The 17,481-nt window shown below is 39.4% G+C and overlaps 1 protein-coding gene across 3 annotated transcripts in view; it reads right to left on the reverse strand.

Moving 5' to 3' along the window:
• Positions 1 to 17,481, reverse strand: part of LOC105388154 (protein transport protein sec31) — a 33,153-nt gene that overhangs the window by 2,905 nt on the left and 12,767 nt on the right. The window contains exons 2-9 of one of the 3 annotated variants that reach the window (XM_048630770.1): positions 12,187 to 12,290; positions 11,569 to 11,717; positions 10,915 to 11,053; positions 10,383 to 10,548; positions 9,848 to 9,996; positions 1,637 to 1,737; positions 952 to 1,095; positions 711 to 730 (exon numbers count right to left, since the gene is read on the reverse strand). In XM_048630770.1, the coding sequence (XP_048486727.1) occupies positions 711 to 730; positions 952 to 1,095; positions 1,637 to 1,737; positions 9,848 to 9,996; positions 10,383 to 10,548; positions 10,915 to 11,053; positions 11,569 to 11,717; positions 12,187 to 12,271 (953 nt within the window). In that variant the 5' untranslated portion in view covers positions 12,272 to 12,290. Of the gene's footprint in view, positions 1 to 710; positions 731 to 934; positions 1,096 to 1,636; positions 1,738 to 9,847; positions 9,997 to 10,382; positions 10,549 to 10,914; positions 11,054 to 11,568; positions 11,718 to 12,186; positions 12,308 to 17,481 lie in introns of all 3 variants that reach the window. The other 2 variants (XM_048630771.1, XM_038110009.2) reach the window with 2 other exon arrangements.

Here is a 17,481-nt window from a genome sequence, read left to right on the forward strand (position 1 = left end):
GTCGGGCAGTGTAACAGCTTTATAAGAGGCCACTGTCTTTACACTCGTACTATCAGCAGCTAACTATATGGTCTATAGGATCTCCACGCCTATGAGGCTGTGGCATATATGCCTTATCTAAGCGACCTGACCAATACCATCAACTTACCCGACTGAAAGAGGTCAGGAATCGATAGTCTTTATGTACTCGTACTAACAGTGGCTGGGCTGACTATAGCGAGCATATCTTATCTATCCTAGATACATTGATTACAACTACCGAAAGGAGTGGCGAGATAGTATCCTTGGCCGAGGACTCGTTCAATTGCTACCCGTTTATTTGACGAGTATATTGCCTCGCCACTTTACTCGGTAGGTGTATTCAGTGTAATAGGAGCACCACTTCCTGGCTCTAGCTGTAAGGTGGCAAGTTGTACGTCTTCATCGTCGTCGTCACCTTGTTCATGGGAGTGCCGTGTCTTTATACTACTAGCAGCTGCCTTGCTCTTATAGCTGTAGCATGCCTTATGCTAGCAACGCGACAACGCTACGCAATAAAATCACCAGCTTACGCTGCACGGCCCGGCTAGATACACATGACTAAGGTATTAAGATAGATTAAACGACTTTATCAACGTCAATAAAGGAGTCCTGCCGCAGGGACTGACTTGCTATAATCTCAGCTCATTTAGTTACCTGGTAGATTCTATAATTTGAGTCTCATAGTATACCTGGTAGTGCTATTAATCTGCTGCCGCTCGCTCAGGTAGGTATGCTGATGGTCCGGGACGGGGGGCAGCGGCGCGGCGGCGGGGTCACTGTCTTTATACTAATAGCAACTGCCTTAATTGGCCTTATGGACTATATCGCGATTTGACGGTGCTGTGCAGAGCTGACCGCCAACCTCCAGTAGTTGTAAGGCACTAGTAGAAGAAGGAGAAGAACAAGAATATACCTGGTAGTACTGTTGACCTGCCGCTCGCTCAGATAAGTATGCTGGTGGTCGGGCACGGGCGGCAGCGGCGCGGCGGCGGGGTCGCTGTCCGCCGGCACCTCGTACGTGTACGTCTTCACCGTCGTCGTCACCTTGTTCATGGGAGTGCCGGAGCGGGATAGCTGGAAGAATTATGATAGGAGTTAAGTACATCACGGTTCAAGACTAAATGAAATGGAAGTATAAATTTTATTGTCCTATCAAAATATATTTAGGTACTTCACATTCAATTCAGGTTTTACCTACATATAGACTTCGACCATTTGCATATAGAATCGCACAGCTTGGCGGACATAAGACAACGTTTACTCGGGTGTACCTTATTGGTGGATAAGGAATGAACGCGGTTCACAGCCAGCACTAGCTGAAATTGATTTCTGATCTAACCTACATCATCATCTTGATCATCATTGACATCAGCGATCTCTTGGACAAACTTGGAAAGTCATCGACAGACTCTAAGGGTGAGCAACACACCAATGGTTGCGATGCGTTGCGTCGCGTTGTCCCAAAGCAAGCTATACAAAATATAATATGGCTGCGACGTCGCAACGCACCAATAGGGCCTCGCCCTCACTAAGACGATTCTGGAAGCTGCATGATGACCTCTATGAAGATTCTACATGATCAGCTAATCAGTGCCAACCCTGGTCAGCTACTCACAGTGCCAGTGGTCGAGGGCGCGTGGTGGCAGGACGCGCACACCGGCGCCGGCACGGGGTGCGCGATGGCCGGAGATATCTGCGACGGAACCACGCGGGACTCTGCAAGATACAGGTACAGATTATAAGGAAAATAGCGATCCCTGATGATGAAGGGACCAGCTTCATCTGTTATAAATCCGGGGACGTGTTGTGTGTGATGTGTGTAGCAGTGGTGTTTATGTGGATGTGCTTGAGCAGCATGTCAGCTTGAGATCGCTATTTTAAAAACTCCGCCTGTATACTTTTAGGCGCAGGCCACCGTACCTAAGTTGTCGATATGCGTCAGTACCCGTATCATGTAAAACCGCAGCATATTCTATTCGATAGTCTATTCGAAAGTGCTGTCAACCTGTCAACAACAAAATGGCGGTGTATTGCGGTGTACAGATTTGCGAAAGTTTGACAGCTATCATTCCATAGGTCATTGTCAGAATAATATCATGTACTCTGTGGTCATTCTTTTCGAAACTCATTCGAAAGGTAAAAAGTGTTCGAAAGTGCTGTCAAGTTGACAATAGTCGCACTCGCATTCGATTCTATTCGTTAGTTCGAATTTTCATGATACGGGTACAGTACCCGGGTACAGTACCCGTATCATGAAAATTCGACAATGACCTATGGAATGATAGCTGTCAAACTTTCGCAAATCTGTACACCGCAATACACCGCCATTTTGTTGTTGACAGGTTGACAGCACTTTCGAATAGACTATCGAATAGAATATGCTGCGGTTTTTCATGATACGGGTACAGCTCATTTATCAGACTTATCGCCAACGCAGTCATGATCCTCCCGTTTTAATGAGCGAGTGAAGCTCCTGTACAGGGTGTCGCGTAAATAGTGGACTAAAGGAGGGGGGGTTAAGTCAGGGGTTTAATTCGAACATCTGTTGTTCTATAAATAAAAATAAATAAATAAATACTTATGTGGGGACATCTCACACACGGCCATCCGACCCCAAGCTAGGCAGAACCTGTGTTATGGGTGTCGGACAGCTGATATATCTACACAAATACATAGATAGATAAGTACATACTAAATATAAATATCAACACCCAAGATCCGAGTACAAATATCTGTCATTAAACAAATATCTGCCCCAGCCGGGAATCGAACCCGGGACCTTCGGCATAGCAGTCAGCGCCACTAACCACTACGCCATTCAGCCGTCTATGACTAGGAAAAATGATGATGGGCACCAATATATGGAAGCTGGGACCAGCACCAATAGAAATGAGTGATACGTCGTTGAAAAGGTATTTTTTTGCAGAATATGAATAACGGAAGCGCTAGTCTTGATTTACTGTCCAATCAGAGTAATCGTACCTTGAAAGTTTTTATATTTTATTTCTGTAATTTTAATGGTTTTGTTAGTTTTTCACATTCATTTTTAATTTTTTTAACAAAATGATCATATTTCATATAATATTATATTTGTTTATTATCTCAGTAAATAAAACCAGTTGAAAGTAATTTCTCCAATTTCAATAATACGTGTTTACGTGTATTACGCCCTAACTGTCATCAGGAGAGAGAGTGCAATGCCATAGAAAAATACTTCCTTCAAACGAATATATTTCAAAATGGACAACTGATACGGATTTGTCGTCATAATACTTTTTTGCTCACTTGAAAAGAGCTATCCAACGATGTATGTCTCATCTTTATTGGACGGGTTAGGTGGCAACTGGCACGCCAAAATTCTGGCACTAGTGCGAGTTTACTACTTTTCATAACAAGTAGTAGTAAACTGGCATGATGCGAATTATAGGTTCGTGCCAGTTTACTCTTTCCGTTATATATAGTGGTTATCTCGCCCAAATCTCTTTTATGGTCGCAATCCACGTATTTAATTGTATACAAGGTGTAGCGTTAATAGTGGTCCAAGCTTAAGGTGGTGATACATCATACAATAAACCATCAAATACCCTAATTTGAAATAATTTTACCCGTAGCTCTGTCCAAAAATGTTTTTTTAAATATTTAAACAAAACCTTTTTTGTCGCTTAAGAGGAATGCAAACCACAGTTTCTTCATACAAACGTAGTCCCCAGTTCCCTCCCTGGATAATGCCACTAGAGCAATAAGTTTTTTATATTTAATCTATCGTGACCGTAGCCAGGTACGTATGTTTTCTTTTTTGTCACATATAATTTTTTAAAAAATTTATGAAAAAAATACCTTTAAAAACCAAAACAATGGGACAGATTTTCCGCTGTGTTTCCTATAAAACTAATTTTACCTTGCCTATACTTTTTTATAATGAATAATGAAAGAAATAATTAAATCGATGGAGTATTGGAGGAGAAAACAGGGGACTACGAAACGTCGATTTTATGTAATTTTCCTAGGTATTTTCGGCCCTGTCGCGCTCTACGGGGAAGGTTCGGGCATGGCGCTGCAGCAATAGATCTATGGAAAACCTAGTTTTGAATTCACGCGCTCGTTTGCGTCGGTAGATAGATAGAATATTCTTTATTTGTACACAAGAACATCTTATACAAAGCTTATATACAAACACATAGGTAAAATGTTTTTTCATAACAATCGGTAGTAGTAGTTTTATCACAATTCTATTCTATTCTATTCTATTCTCTGTGGGGGTGTAAGTAACTGCAACTGGCTCTCTCGAGTGGAACCTTTGTGCATATTCCCAAGGTCTAAACTGCCTTCCTAAGCTTGGACCATTACCCACCACGCTGGTCCAGTGCGGGTTGGTGGGTTCACATATCTAGATGTGCTAAATCTAGATATGCAGGTTTCCTCACGATGTTTTCCTTCACCGTAAGAGCGATGGTATACATTGTACTTAAGTTAAAAGAACTCATTGGTACATGTCAGCGCCGGGATTCGAACCCGCATTTCTTGCGTGAGAAGCGGGCGCTTACCCGACTGAGCTACCACCGCTCTTTTATCACAATAAAATGCCTTAATTTTTTTACATTTGTAGTATCTATGTATTAGCATGAGCACATGACTGTATTCAGGTGTAGTAAACAAAAAATAGATGTGAAAAAGTCACTCATTTATCAAAATTACCGGTACTTACGTGAAAAGAAAGGATTTTTTTGGAAATATTTAAAAAAACATTTTCGGCCAGAGCTACGGGTAAAATTATTTCAAATTAGGGTATTTGATGGTTTATTGTATGATGTATCACCACCTTAAGCTTGGACCACTATTAACGCTACACCTTGTATACAAACAAATACGTGGATTGCGACCATAAAAGAGATTTGGGCGAGATAACCACTATATATAACGGAAAGAGTAAACTGGCACGAACCTATAATTCGCATCATGCCAGTTTACCACTACTTGTTATGAAAAGTAGTAAACTCGCACTAGTGCCAGAATTTTGGCGTGCCAGTTGCCACCTAACCCTATTGGAGGGTTAGGTTGCCACCTAACCCTATTGGAGGGTTAGGTGGCAACTGGCACGCCAAAATTCTGGCACTAGTGCGAGTTTACTACTTTTCATAACAAGTAGTAGTAAACTGGCATGATGCGAATTATAGGTTCGTGCCAGTTTACTCTTTCCGTTATATATAGTGGTTATCTCGCCCAAATCTCTTTTATGGTCGCAATCCACGTATTTAATTGTATACAAGGTGTAGCGTTAATAGTGGTCCAAGCTTAAGGTGGTGATACATCATACAATAAACCATCAAATACCCTAATTTGAAATAATTTTACCCGTAGCTCTGTCCAAAAATGTTTTTTTAAATATTTAAACAAAACCTTTTTTGTCGCTTAAGGGTCTGCAATAGGGAATCGAGGGTTGGCATTGTCATAGAATTATGTAGTAAATGATGCTCTACAGCCTTGAAAAAAATCACACAGGTAGTTGAAGAGTCTAGCTAGGTGCTGAATCATTCGTATTTAAGTAAATTATTATGGATAACTGTAAATTAATTTCAGAATATCAAGAAAAACCAGTCAATCACACTCCCGTATTGTAACAACTGTGTCGTAATTATTAAGAATTTTCATATGATTTTTATCATATTATAAAGTTAAAGGCTTGGACTAGGCGCTAAATACCTTGTTTTTTAATAAACACACACTTATTTTGTGTAAATTAATGCCAAACTTGAGCAATTTTTTTCCCTCAAATCTTCATACAAATATCTATGGCGGCTTTCTGTGTTATAAAATCATAAACACAAGTGACGTTTGACTCAGTTGGCCGCTGGCCTCCAAAGAAGGGTCACGTCGGTTTAGGCAGCACTGACAGCTCGCGATCTTATCGTGTACAGATACAAAATCACTGCACATTGGTTGTCATTGCACTTTTTCAACTTTTATGACACCAACATAATTTGATTTGAAATTGGGGAAGCATAATTCTTCCAGTATATTCAATACATTAAATTAAATTAGATAGTGTGCAATATTCTCGTGATATTACAGTCTCGTAAAGGTCTGATGAGGAGCAGGAATATAGCGAATGGATCTAAGTGATGACAATACGCACGAACATTAGGTTAGGGATCAAAAATACAGTCTCTTGGTGCTGGTTGAGGTATGGTCTCGTGAGGATCTGATGAGGGCAGTAACACGGTGGTGGCTCAATTTTATTTCAAAGATGTTAATAGCTAAAAGCATCGAGTTTGGGCTATTAAGTATGTTTTTCAGAGAGAGAGAAAGAGATTTTGTTTTTCCTCTGGATGTGTTAGGTTTACTGGGTTTACTAAGTTCATTCTGTTAATGGCATCAAGTTGTTATGTGTTTCATAAGTAATAATTATTTATTAACAAAATGCTGTTGATTCTCCACGAAAATGTAAAAATAAAAATAAAATAAATTCGTAACGTAAAATTGTCAGTGACGGAATTTCTTCTATAGACAGTAGCCACAAAAAAAACAAACGATAGATGGCGTGATTTGAAGATAAAGATACATTTTTTCGACACATAGACAGCAACAACAAAAAAATACAGATTTAAAGAAAAGAAACACATACTTATACAAAACAACAAAGAAAAAAAAAGGATACACATCAAAATAACTGGAAAAAATATAAGCCCCAATTTACTTGTGTGGGACAGGGAGTACCATGATATTTTTTTGGGGTACTCCCCATCTATGCGAAATATAAGCTTGATATCTTTACACCCGTTTCTGAGAAAAAGGGCGGTGACAGACAGTCAGTCAGACAGACGGACAACAAAGAGATCCTATAACGGTTGCTTTTTTTCTTTTGACGTTCGAAACCCTAAAATTAAGTAAAAATATTATGCTGCCAAAAAATGTACTTACAGGTATTGAAAAAGCGGTATATAAACAAATTATACCAGCAGAGGGTTCACCATTTAGCTGAATGTTACTTAGAAAACGGCCTTGAGTGGCGGTCAAGTTGGTCCCCGCCTGCGATACTTTCCATTAACATTGGGACTCGTTTTCATGTTTTTAGCGTACAGTCAGGTTTTTAGTTTTTTATAATTGTATTTTTTTATTTGTAACTTTTTAGTTGTTTTTATTTTATGAAATTTTACGTCGGTAGGTAGTTCATGATCATTTTTTATTTCAATAATTTTGGTGTTGTTATTTAAATACCTTCAATATGCATATTTTTGTAATGTGAAAATCAAGTCCTTTCATTTGATACCTTACACGGCAAAGTTGAATTATTATTTTTTCGATCATCACGTTATGTCCTCAAGAGGGCGCTATGTACATTTTAATGGAACGTCACATAGCCTATAGCCATCGCGCCATCAATACGCTTCTACCAATACCTCATACATCAAAATCTATCAAGCCGTTTAGGCTACAGGAGGGAACAAAGAAACAGACAAACATACATATATACAATCAAAAAACATTACCCTCCTCCTTCGGCAGTCGGGTAAAAAGGAGTAAGACAGGGGGTCATTCTGAACTTTTGCTCTACGAGTTTTGGAAATTTACAAAAAAAAACCTTTTTCATAGAAACTTTGTTGGACATGTGACTTTTTACCATGGAAAACGAATATTTTTTTTCGCGAATTTGCAAATCTCGTAGAACAAAAGTTGTTCAGAATGAGCCCTTGAGTCATCCCCTTTTGGCTTAGTATAGCCCTTTTGCGACACTATGTATTTACTTTGCTTTGTCGTCGGGGTTCAGTTGGCTGGAGGATGCCCGAAACTTATTATAGAATCTACACTTTAATACTTGTAGTTACCTTTCTACAAGTAAATACCACATTTGTTTGAGAAAGCTAATCGGGTTCCGAGTATAGAGTAAAGTGGCACCCCTATTAATTTCTACTCTTTCCTGGTGCCTACCAGTGTAAGTAAGAATTATACTTACTTACCCTAAAATCACCCAAAATGTACTTGAACATAATTGTCAATAAAGTTGGCGAGTAAAAGATTATCGACCCACTGTGCAAACATACATGTGTGCGTGTCACTGCGTGTGCTGTGTGAAGAGCATTGAAAACCCAAAATTGGCGCGGCACGTCACCCTGTACGGGCCCTTAAGAGGAATGCAAACCACAGTTTCTTCATACAAACGTAGTCCCCAGTTCCCTCCCTGGATAATGCCACTAGAGCAATAAGTTTTTTATATTTAATCTATCGTGACCGTAGCCAGGTACGTATGTTTTCTTTTTTGTCACATATAATTTTTTAAAAAATTTATGAAAAAAATACCTTTAAAAACCAAAACAATGGGACAGATTTTCCGCTGTGTTTCCTATAAAACTAATTTTACCTTGCCTATACTTTTTTATAATGAATAATGAAAGAAATAATTAAATCGATGGAGTATTGGAGGAGAAAACAGGGGACTACGAAACGTCGATTTTATGTAATTTTCCTAGGTATTTTTGGCCCTGTCGCGCTCTACGGGGAAGGTTCGGGCATGGCGCTGCAGCAATAGATCTATGGAAAACCTAGTTTTGAATTCACGCGCTCGTTTGCGTCGGTAGATAGATAGAATATTCTTTATTTGTACACAAGAACATCTTATACAAAGCTTATATACAAACACATAGGTAAAATGTTTTTTCATAACAATCGGTAGTAGTAGTTTTATCACAATTCTATTCTATTCTATTCTATTCTCTGTGGGGGTGTAAGTAACTGCAACTGGCTCTCTCGAGTGGAACCTTTGTGCATATTCCCAAGGTCTAAACTGCCTTCCTAAGCTTGGACCATTACCCACCACGCTGGTCCAGTGCGGGTTGGTGGGTTCACATATCTAGATGTGCTAAATCTAGATATGCAGGTTTCCTCACGATGTTTTCCTTCACCGTAAGAGCGATGGTATACATTGTACTTAAGTTAAAAGAACTCATTGGTACATGTCAGCGCCGGGATTCGAACCCGCATTTCTTGCGTGAGAAGCGGGCGCTTACCCGACTGAGCTACCACCGCTCTTTTATCACAATAAAATGCCTTAATTTTTTTACATTTGTAGTATCTATGTATTAGCATGAGCACATGACTGTATTCAGGTGTAGTAAACAAAAAATAGATGTGAAAAAGTCACTCATTTATCAAAATTACCGGTACTTACGTGAAAAGAAAGGATTTTTTTGGAAATATTTAAAAAAACATTTTCGGCCAGAGCTACGCGTAAAATTATTTCAAATTAGGGTATTTGATGGTTTATTGTATGATGTATCACCACCTTAAGCTTGGACCACTATTAACGCTACACCTTGTATACAAACAAATACGTGGATTGCGACCATAAAAGAGATTTGGGCGAGATAACCACTATATATAACGGAAAGAGTAAACTGGCACGAACCTATAATTCGCATCATGCCAGTTTACCACTACTTGTTATGAAAAGTAGTAAACTCGCACTAGTGCCAGAATTTTGGCGTGCCAGTTGCCACCTAACCCTATTGGACATAGGTCCCAAAACGCCCATTGTCATTTGCAAATTTGATCAGATGGAGCCCCTGAGTCGCCCCGAGGGAGACCCATAATGGTCCACTATTTACGGGACACCCTGTAGATATCAAAGACCGAAGCGACAGTGCCGGTGTAGTCCCTACTAGATTACGTTTATCATTCTTCGTCTTGAACGTAAAAACAATCACATTTTGTAATTGTTATTTTAAAGTGGTTTAAAAAAACTTTTCGCTAAAAGCCCTTTTGACCTATTTTCGGAATTCTGATTTCGATTTTGGATCGCTGTCATCATCTTTCACACACACAACACACATACCAGTTTTCTCCTCCCGATACATCTGCTGCTTGATGGCCTCCTGGCGGGTGACGGTGGGGGGCGGGGGGCTGGAGCCCCAGCTCGAGGTCTCTATACGCTCCTCCTTCTTCAGCGTCGAGTAGCCGCTGGACGGGGTCTTCACTGGGGTTCTGGGGGTGTGGAGCATGTTTGGTTACATGAGGTTTTTGAACGAGCTTTTGGGAAATGGAAATTGGGCTGCAGAAAATAGCCTGCCCAAGTGGCGTGAGTCAGACTTAAACACAACGTGAACTTGGGCACATGCACACCTAAACCCATAGATTCGAGAACGTAGGCTATGTGTGTTTCTACCATCGATCGGAAGAACAAAATGATCCATAGCTTTTAGGTACCTACATCATTTTTGGCTTCCGTATCCAGAAAATACCGGATGTCATATGTCAACAGCAAGTAGGTATTTTTATAAATCCATAGCGGTTTCAATAGAAAGCGTCATGGGTCACATGGAATTTTAGCAGGTGGTTCGTCTAGTCTAGGAGATCTATAAAAACCTTACCCCCTCCTATAATCGAACGACGAGCTCTCAGCGGTATCAGAAGTGTATCCGCTCTTGTACAGCGACCGCTCCTGGTCCTGCCTCAGGTCATCGAGCAAGGAGTCCAGCTCTTCCACATTGTGGGAGAGCTCCTTGGTGGCTTTGGAGCTTTTCACCTTCGTATAGCCTGGAAATTTCGTAAAATTACTGGAAGTCTAAAGGTTTAAGGTTTAAGGGCTACAGAAATCTTTCACAATGCTAATAAGTTATTGGAGTATCATTCAAGTAGATCATCTACAAGACTAAGCATGAGATAGGTATCAATCGGTTTAAATGTCTAGAAGTCTAGAGGTAGGTTGGTAAGTTAAGGTTTTCATTTCGTTCGCGGTTGATGGCGTTCGCAGGCTTTACAACTGCTGACAATTAAAGTGTTGCTGATGATGGAAATTGAGGAAATGATCACTTCTCATGTCTCCCAGGATGGTGATTGTTTTTGGTATAACTTCTCTTACCAGAACTGCAGTAACTACAAGAGCTATCACTCTGCTCTTACCAGGAGTGGAGCTGGTCGAAGAATCATAGTTATAAGTCCGGGTGGCGGACTTGATGGCGGGCAGGTCACGCTCCTCGCGCTCGTAGTAGTACGAACTGTGTTCGGATTTGGGGGTCGAGTGCGGCGGCACCGTGTATTGCTGGAAGAGTAGGGGGTTGTGGTTTAGATGTGGAAATGTTTAAGCTTTTATCACAGCTTTATACGGCATGAGGTGCAAGACGGGAATATCAAGGCGTGACAAACGTTTTCGTCGCACTCGCCCTCGTGGCCGCGCGATGTGAGTGAGCGTGTGACGTTTTGGCGTGCGCGTCTTGCGCCCCGTGCTAAGTCTTCTGCATAAAATGTGACTAACAAGTTGTTATTACGATGTTTCGCAGTCATGAGATGGCAAAACAAAGTTTTAGATTGTTATGCTGTAATGAAAGACAGATAAAGCAGCCTTCCTTGAGACATATCAACCGTTCCTTTTACATATTATGCGTCCAGCGTACCTACCCTGTGCTTTCATCAACTGCAGTTGATCTAACAACCAAGTCCAGCTGTGTAATTTGACAGGCGAGCGATGTTGTTTATTTGTTTATTGATTGTTAATTTATTGCTTATGTTCGCTGGTGCTACGGTAGCTGTTCTACCCATCCTGTCTGACCATCTCACCTCGACAGTCCTGAGGTCCTTCCGGTCATATTTTCCCGTCGGGTGCCTCTCCTCTGAATATTCGTAGTGGTACTCCCGGGCGCCACCGCCATTGCGGTCCAGAGAGTTCAGCTTGCTCTTAGCGGGTATCAGCTCTGACTTCAACATGTCTGTGGAGGGAATTGTATGGGGTTGTAGTTGTAGAAGGTTTTGGATGTTGAGCGGAGAGTTGCAGTAATGACATCTCCAAGAATTTTGGGGTTTGGCATAAGTACAGCAGAGAAGTAGGTAAGCATAAGAGGTAAGGTGAACGGTAGAATATCCTTATCCGCAACCTTTATCCTCGGTGACAGTTTCCGGTGATTAGGGTAAAATTTCCTGTCGATTGAATAAATCAAATTGGGCTTGGTCCGATAGTGAAAACAGCTTATTGCCAATTTCTCCATAGTCAGTTAGAGCATAACCAGGGAGACGTGGTTGACTTTTGACACATCTGTCATGAATTTTATATAATTAATAAATCAATCCCTGTCGGTTAGATAACCGACTATGGAGAAATTGGCACTTAGTATGACAGGTAAATTGACCTGGTTACAGGAGCGTCACGGATTAAATTCCAACCTGTATCGAGTGACTTACCAAACTGCTCATCAGTATACGGCACATTCCCGCTACTCTTGAACTCCTTATACTCCTTGTGTTTACTATACGACTTCGTGGCCATCGTGGACGCTTAGCTTAACCTGAAACAATGTAAAATCACTTTTATTTGTTATGTTCATACCACCAGTGCCTAACCAATTTGGTGTCACCCAGACTTGACCAAAATTCTATAGTCGACGTTCGAAAAACTGTAATTGTTTTGGCTTTGACTGATGTCTTCATACTTAGTCAAACCTGAGGATTGGCTAATCATAGGTACTTATTCGATAGGAGCACCAGTATATATCTAGCCATAACACTTATTTAAAGTAACTATTAAGGAATTCAAATCAGGACTAACTAGATAGGACGAGAGTTCTGCAAAACATGCAGTCGGTAAGTGAGACTTGGCCAGCCCTTTACTATTTCCCAATGTCCAGCGCAAGAGGGTCACTACCTTACGATATTCAGCATGAGGAGTTCACTTTTTAATCCGTTCGATTAGTGTCGAGTAAACGCAAAGTATGGCGCGGGAGAGTCGCCACCTAGCGGTATATACGCCCTTAAGTTTTTATGGTCTGAGGCTTAGACAAGTAAACGATACAAATTTGAGTAGGAACAACATACACTTTCGGCCCTCTGCTAGGTTTTACAGTACACGGCGGCGGTACGATGCCATGCCATTACGCCGTAAATAACGCTGGTTTGTAGAATTGAAAAAAGCTGTAAACTCTGGAGTAGGTACCTGCCAAAAGTCACTGTTCAGTTGCAACTCGATAGTCCACCATGTTGTTTTACAGTAGCGAATAGAGTACCTATGCACTACAATCCACTATTATCGCTTTGGCTTATCTAAGAGCTACTGAATACGGACCCAGGCTATCGAACTGGTCGGTCCATCACAGCCTAGTCGCCGTATTAGGAGGTGAAACCCAGCGTGGGTTGGACCACTTTCATAGCTGTGAGGCTGCGAGGTTGAGTGTGGCATTCAGTGTTGCTATTGCAACGGTTAATTAAATTTTACTTAACCATGGTTTGTAAAGTATAGCTGTAATTTAATCAAGTTTATTGATCGATGAATAACAAATTGTTGAGAACTTAAATAAATCTTTTAAATCAGTTTGGAACTCAGGTAATGACCCTACCTAAGATCTATCTTGAATCTATAGACCACTCTTACTATATAGAATTAAGTATAAGTAAGTATATGTATGTATACTTATATAAAATACCATTGCATGTTACTTGCTAAGGACAATATTAAAACAGTGACTTACTTTGAATGGTATTAAGTTGCCACAAATCTTAACCAAAACCACCTGTTAATTACTGAAAGAGACCGCTAAGTAACAACAAATGTGGAGGCTGTGGCCATTACATAATGAATGAACACATGTATAAAATATAAGTAGGTACACACACACAAGCCAAACAAAGATGAATGAATATTTGTTCAACCATACGTAAGACCTTGCACGCCTCATTTTGGCATCAATAACGTGACCATTATTTTTTTTTGTCAAAGCGGGACACCTGCGGAATTTCATATCCCTCAAAGATACAACATATCATCTTTCTTATCCTCTTATCTATTCGCTTAGTTTGCTCACTGCATCAATTGAAAGTTCAATCCCTACGATAAAAGAGTGAAATGTGAAAGAGATGCATGAATGGTGAATGACCATTTTTTTAATAATTTTGTAAAGTAGTTATATTTAGCATACACTACATAAATCCGAATTACTTTTTTACGAATTTCATAGTTCTAGTAAATTTTAAGTTTCCGAATAACGAAAATTACGAAATGTTGATAAATTTCAAACAACAGATTTATTAAAATGACCAAAGTAAATTTTTCGAATGTTATAATTTCGATGTTTTAAATGTACGATTTTTTATTATATCGAATTGTTTAAATAACGAATCCCGAAGTTTTAATATTCTGTAAACACAAATCTCCAAATGTAACCTAGTCAACAATTTAAGTTTTTTTTTTTGCTTCGCTCCTTTTGTTTTTCGACATCTACTTATGTGCACCTAAACACTCCTCCTCGCTTTGCTCGTCGTCGCACCTATCTTTAAGTTTAAGTCCTAAGGTTTTTAAGGTTAAACTCCGTAAAAATCCGAGCAATTGTTTTGCTTTGTTGTAATAAACAGCCAGGAATAGAGAGCGCTGCAAAGAGCTGACTGCCAACCTCCAATGATGGAGAGGCACTATAAGAAGAAGAATAATAAAGTTTATTTCAATAAAAAATAACAACAACGTTACAGACTTACCCCCTTATTCATAGAAAAGTTACAGAACGTTTTAACTATTAAACTGTTTTGTCCCTCTCTGTGAAAGAGAGTAATTTTTTCTTTGACAGAGAGGGTGGACAAAACAGTTCAACAGCTAAAAAGTTCTGAAACTTTTCTATGAATAAGGGGGTTAATCTAGACAGACAGTGTTGTGTAACTTAACAACAAATACTACAAATAGTTTTCTATTTAACAATATTTTTACTATATATTTGAAACGCTCCGCTTTGTTTTTCGATATCTATGTGCACCTAACACGCTCCTCCTCGCTTTGATCGTCGTCGCACCTATCTTTAGGTTTTGGTTCTTAAGTTTTCGAAACGTTCATTTTATTTTTGAAAAAATCATTCTCATATTCTCGGTCCGTATTTGATATTTTCGTGATTATAATAAATTGACTATAATAAATTGAAAAACTGTCTTTTATTTTTCGTATACTAAAGTAATCGTATTTTTAACGTTCGTCGTTTAAAACAATCGTAATAACAAACCTTCGTGATTATTATATCTATTCGATTTTTATAAAACGATATTTAAAAAATCGTTATTGCAATATTTTGTAAATTTGTAAACTTTTTTCCGAATTTGAAACACCGAATATGTACCTAATATTCGGTGTTTCAAATTCGGAAAAAAGTTATTCCGAATTTTTGGGCGTTCTCATACCAGACGCTACAAAATTCTTAAACATCATATTTTGATTTATTTTAATAATTTGAGTAGTTTAATTGAAAGTTCTTATGAATAGTGTATCTTATCTTATTTTCACATTCATAAAAGTTAATACAGATTACTGTTTTGGAAAACATGTACTCCCACGCATTTCTTCTTTGTTAGGAATTGGTAGGTGAGCAATAGAAATTTATATATGTCGCAGGCATCTGGTTTAATGTCCTGTTTGATTGAACCGCTAGCCCGTTCATTGGATGACGCTACTCAGTTGAATGACTAAAGAACAACTCGTCAAGAGGTTGACTGTAACGTCCAACGTCTTGACTGAACGTTATTCAGCGAAGTCGTTAAATGGGATATAGTATAGCAACTTTGTAATGTCTAGTTAGGATGAACATGACCAGATAACAGTCAACAAAAAGACTATGTTACAAAGCTCTCATCTCACAAATTAACTAAACAATAACAATAAACGTACCTTGATATTGTTGTTCATAATTATCCAGTTTCAGCACATTTTTTTTCTTTGAAACTATGCGCCGGCGGTGTAATAATAGGTAAATCCAGGTTGTCATACTATTTTAACATAAATAACGCACTTTAAAGCTAATTTATTTGCAAAAATTAACAATACAAATGCTTTTTGTGTCAGCTGTTCGCTGTTAGACGCCATATTTGTTTTATTCACCACCTGACTGATTTTAAGTCCGCTAACTAGTTGGACGTTTTGTGACGCTTGTACAATCAACGTTTGGCCTAGTCATACAACTGAATAGCGTCATCCAATTAACGGGCTAGCGGTTCAATCAAACAGGAGATTAAACCAGATGCCTGCGACATATACACGATAGAGCAAGAGCGAGTCAATGATCGTCACTGAACGAAGTTACTCGCGGAGTCTCTGTGGAAATCGGACTCATATAGTCTATAGTCTATGTGAGTAAGTGATAAGAAGATAAATAGTTGTCTCAAATGATTAAAAGAAAGGAAATATGGGATGAAGTTAAAAAATGTAGGTAATTTAAATTATCGTTTGGTCTGTTTAAGAAAGCGGGACATTTTTGCCCTCGCGGGGGACAGCGGGACGGACAGCTTGAAAGCGGGACTGTCCCGCCCAAAGCGGGACGTATGGTCACGTTAGGCATCAACCGCTTTATAAGATAAGTAAGTTAAGTAGGTACTTATTTAAAAGTATTTTATGTTATACTTAGTGCCAATTTCTCCATTCTCGGTTAGAGCATAACCAGGGAGTGGTGGTTAACTTTTGACACATCTGTCATGAATTTTATATGGAGATGAAGTTTAATTTATAAATCAATCCTTGTCGGTTAGATAACCGACAATGAAGAAATTGGCACTTAGGCATTTCGCATAGGTACTGTAAAATATTTGAGGGCAGATACCTTACCATAGAAAGACCTTAACTAGTACTTAAAACATGATATACTTAAAGGTCAAACTAAACCACTTTCCTCAAAAACTTGCCGGAAAAAATTTTTGAGATCTCTGCAAACAAACCAGCAATAGTGCAAAATTTGAATGATTATGACGAGAGAGCTGCTGCCACTACATGGGTTCGTTATCGACGTAGATAAACGTCACAACACAATATCGCGATTCGCCATAAATACTCTGTGATTTTAGGAACACCGCTTAAACGAGTTTATCGACGTCGATAACGATCCCGTGTTGCGGCTGCTGTACGTTGTAGTTTCAGTCATCTTCAGTGGACTTCAGTACAGCCGCGGCGTGCGTTTTTAATTTGGTAAGCCACTTGTATATTGGAAGCGTATGAAAAGGAGGTCACATTGGAACTCTTTGATGCATCTCATTTATTTATCATCAGTGCAGGTGCAGTGTAAAATAAGATGTGGTTTATTTTAAAAACCCTTGCATCATACTTTATACTTCTTACCTACATAGAACAAAAATACACTTTTGAAGTTGATATTGCATATTATAAAACCATGTCTGCTCCTCGGATCTCCGGGGTCCCTCCGGGAAGTCATGAGCAACCTAGGTCGTCTACTGGCTTTCTGGCGTGAGCTTGGGTGACTTAATAGCTAGTCACCCCATAGGTATTTCACGCATAATGGCCTCGAAATCAGTTCGCCATGATAGATAGATAGATAGATGTCTGCTTTGAGTAGGAAGATATTAAATTTTCTGATTTTTTGTTTCTTATTTGCTTTCATTTGATTGTGCGCCGGCGCCACCCACCCTTGACCTCCAAAACTCTTCGAAACATGACATCATCCCACTGCGTTTGTTTTCTTATAATTTTAGCAACATCTTCCATCACTTTCACACACATTGAACTGA

Source organism: Plutella xylostella, chromosome 27 (genome assembly GCF_932276165.1).
Source record: "Plutella xylostella chromosome 27, ilPluXylo3.1, whole genome shotgun sequence".
In the NCBI taxonomy this organism is placed as follows: Eukaryota; Metazoa; Arthropoda; class Insecta; order Lepidoptera; family Plutellidae; genus Plutella; species Plutella xylostella.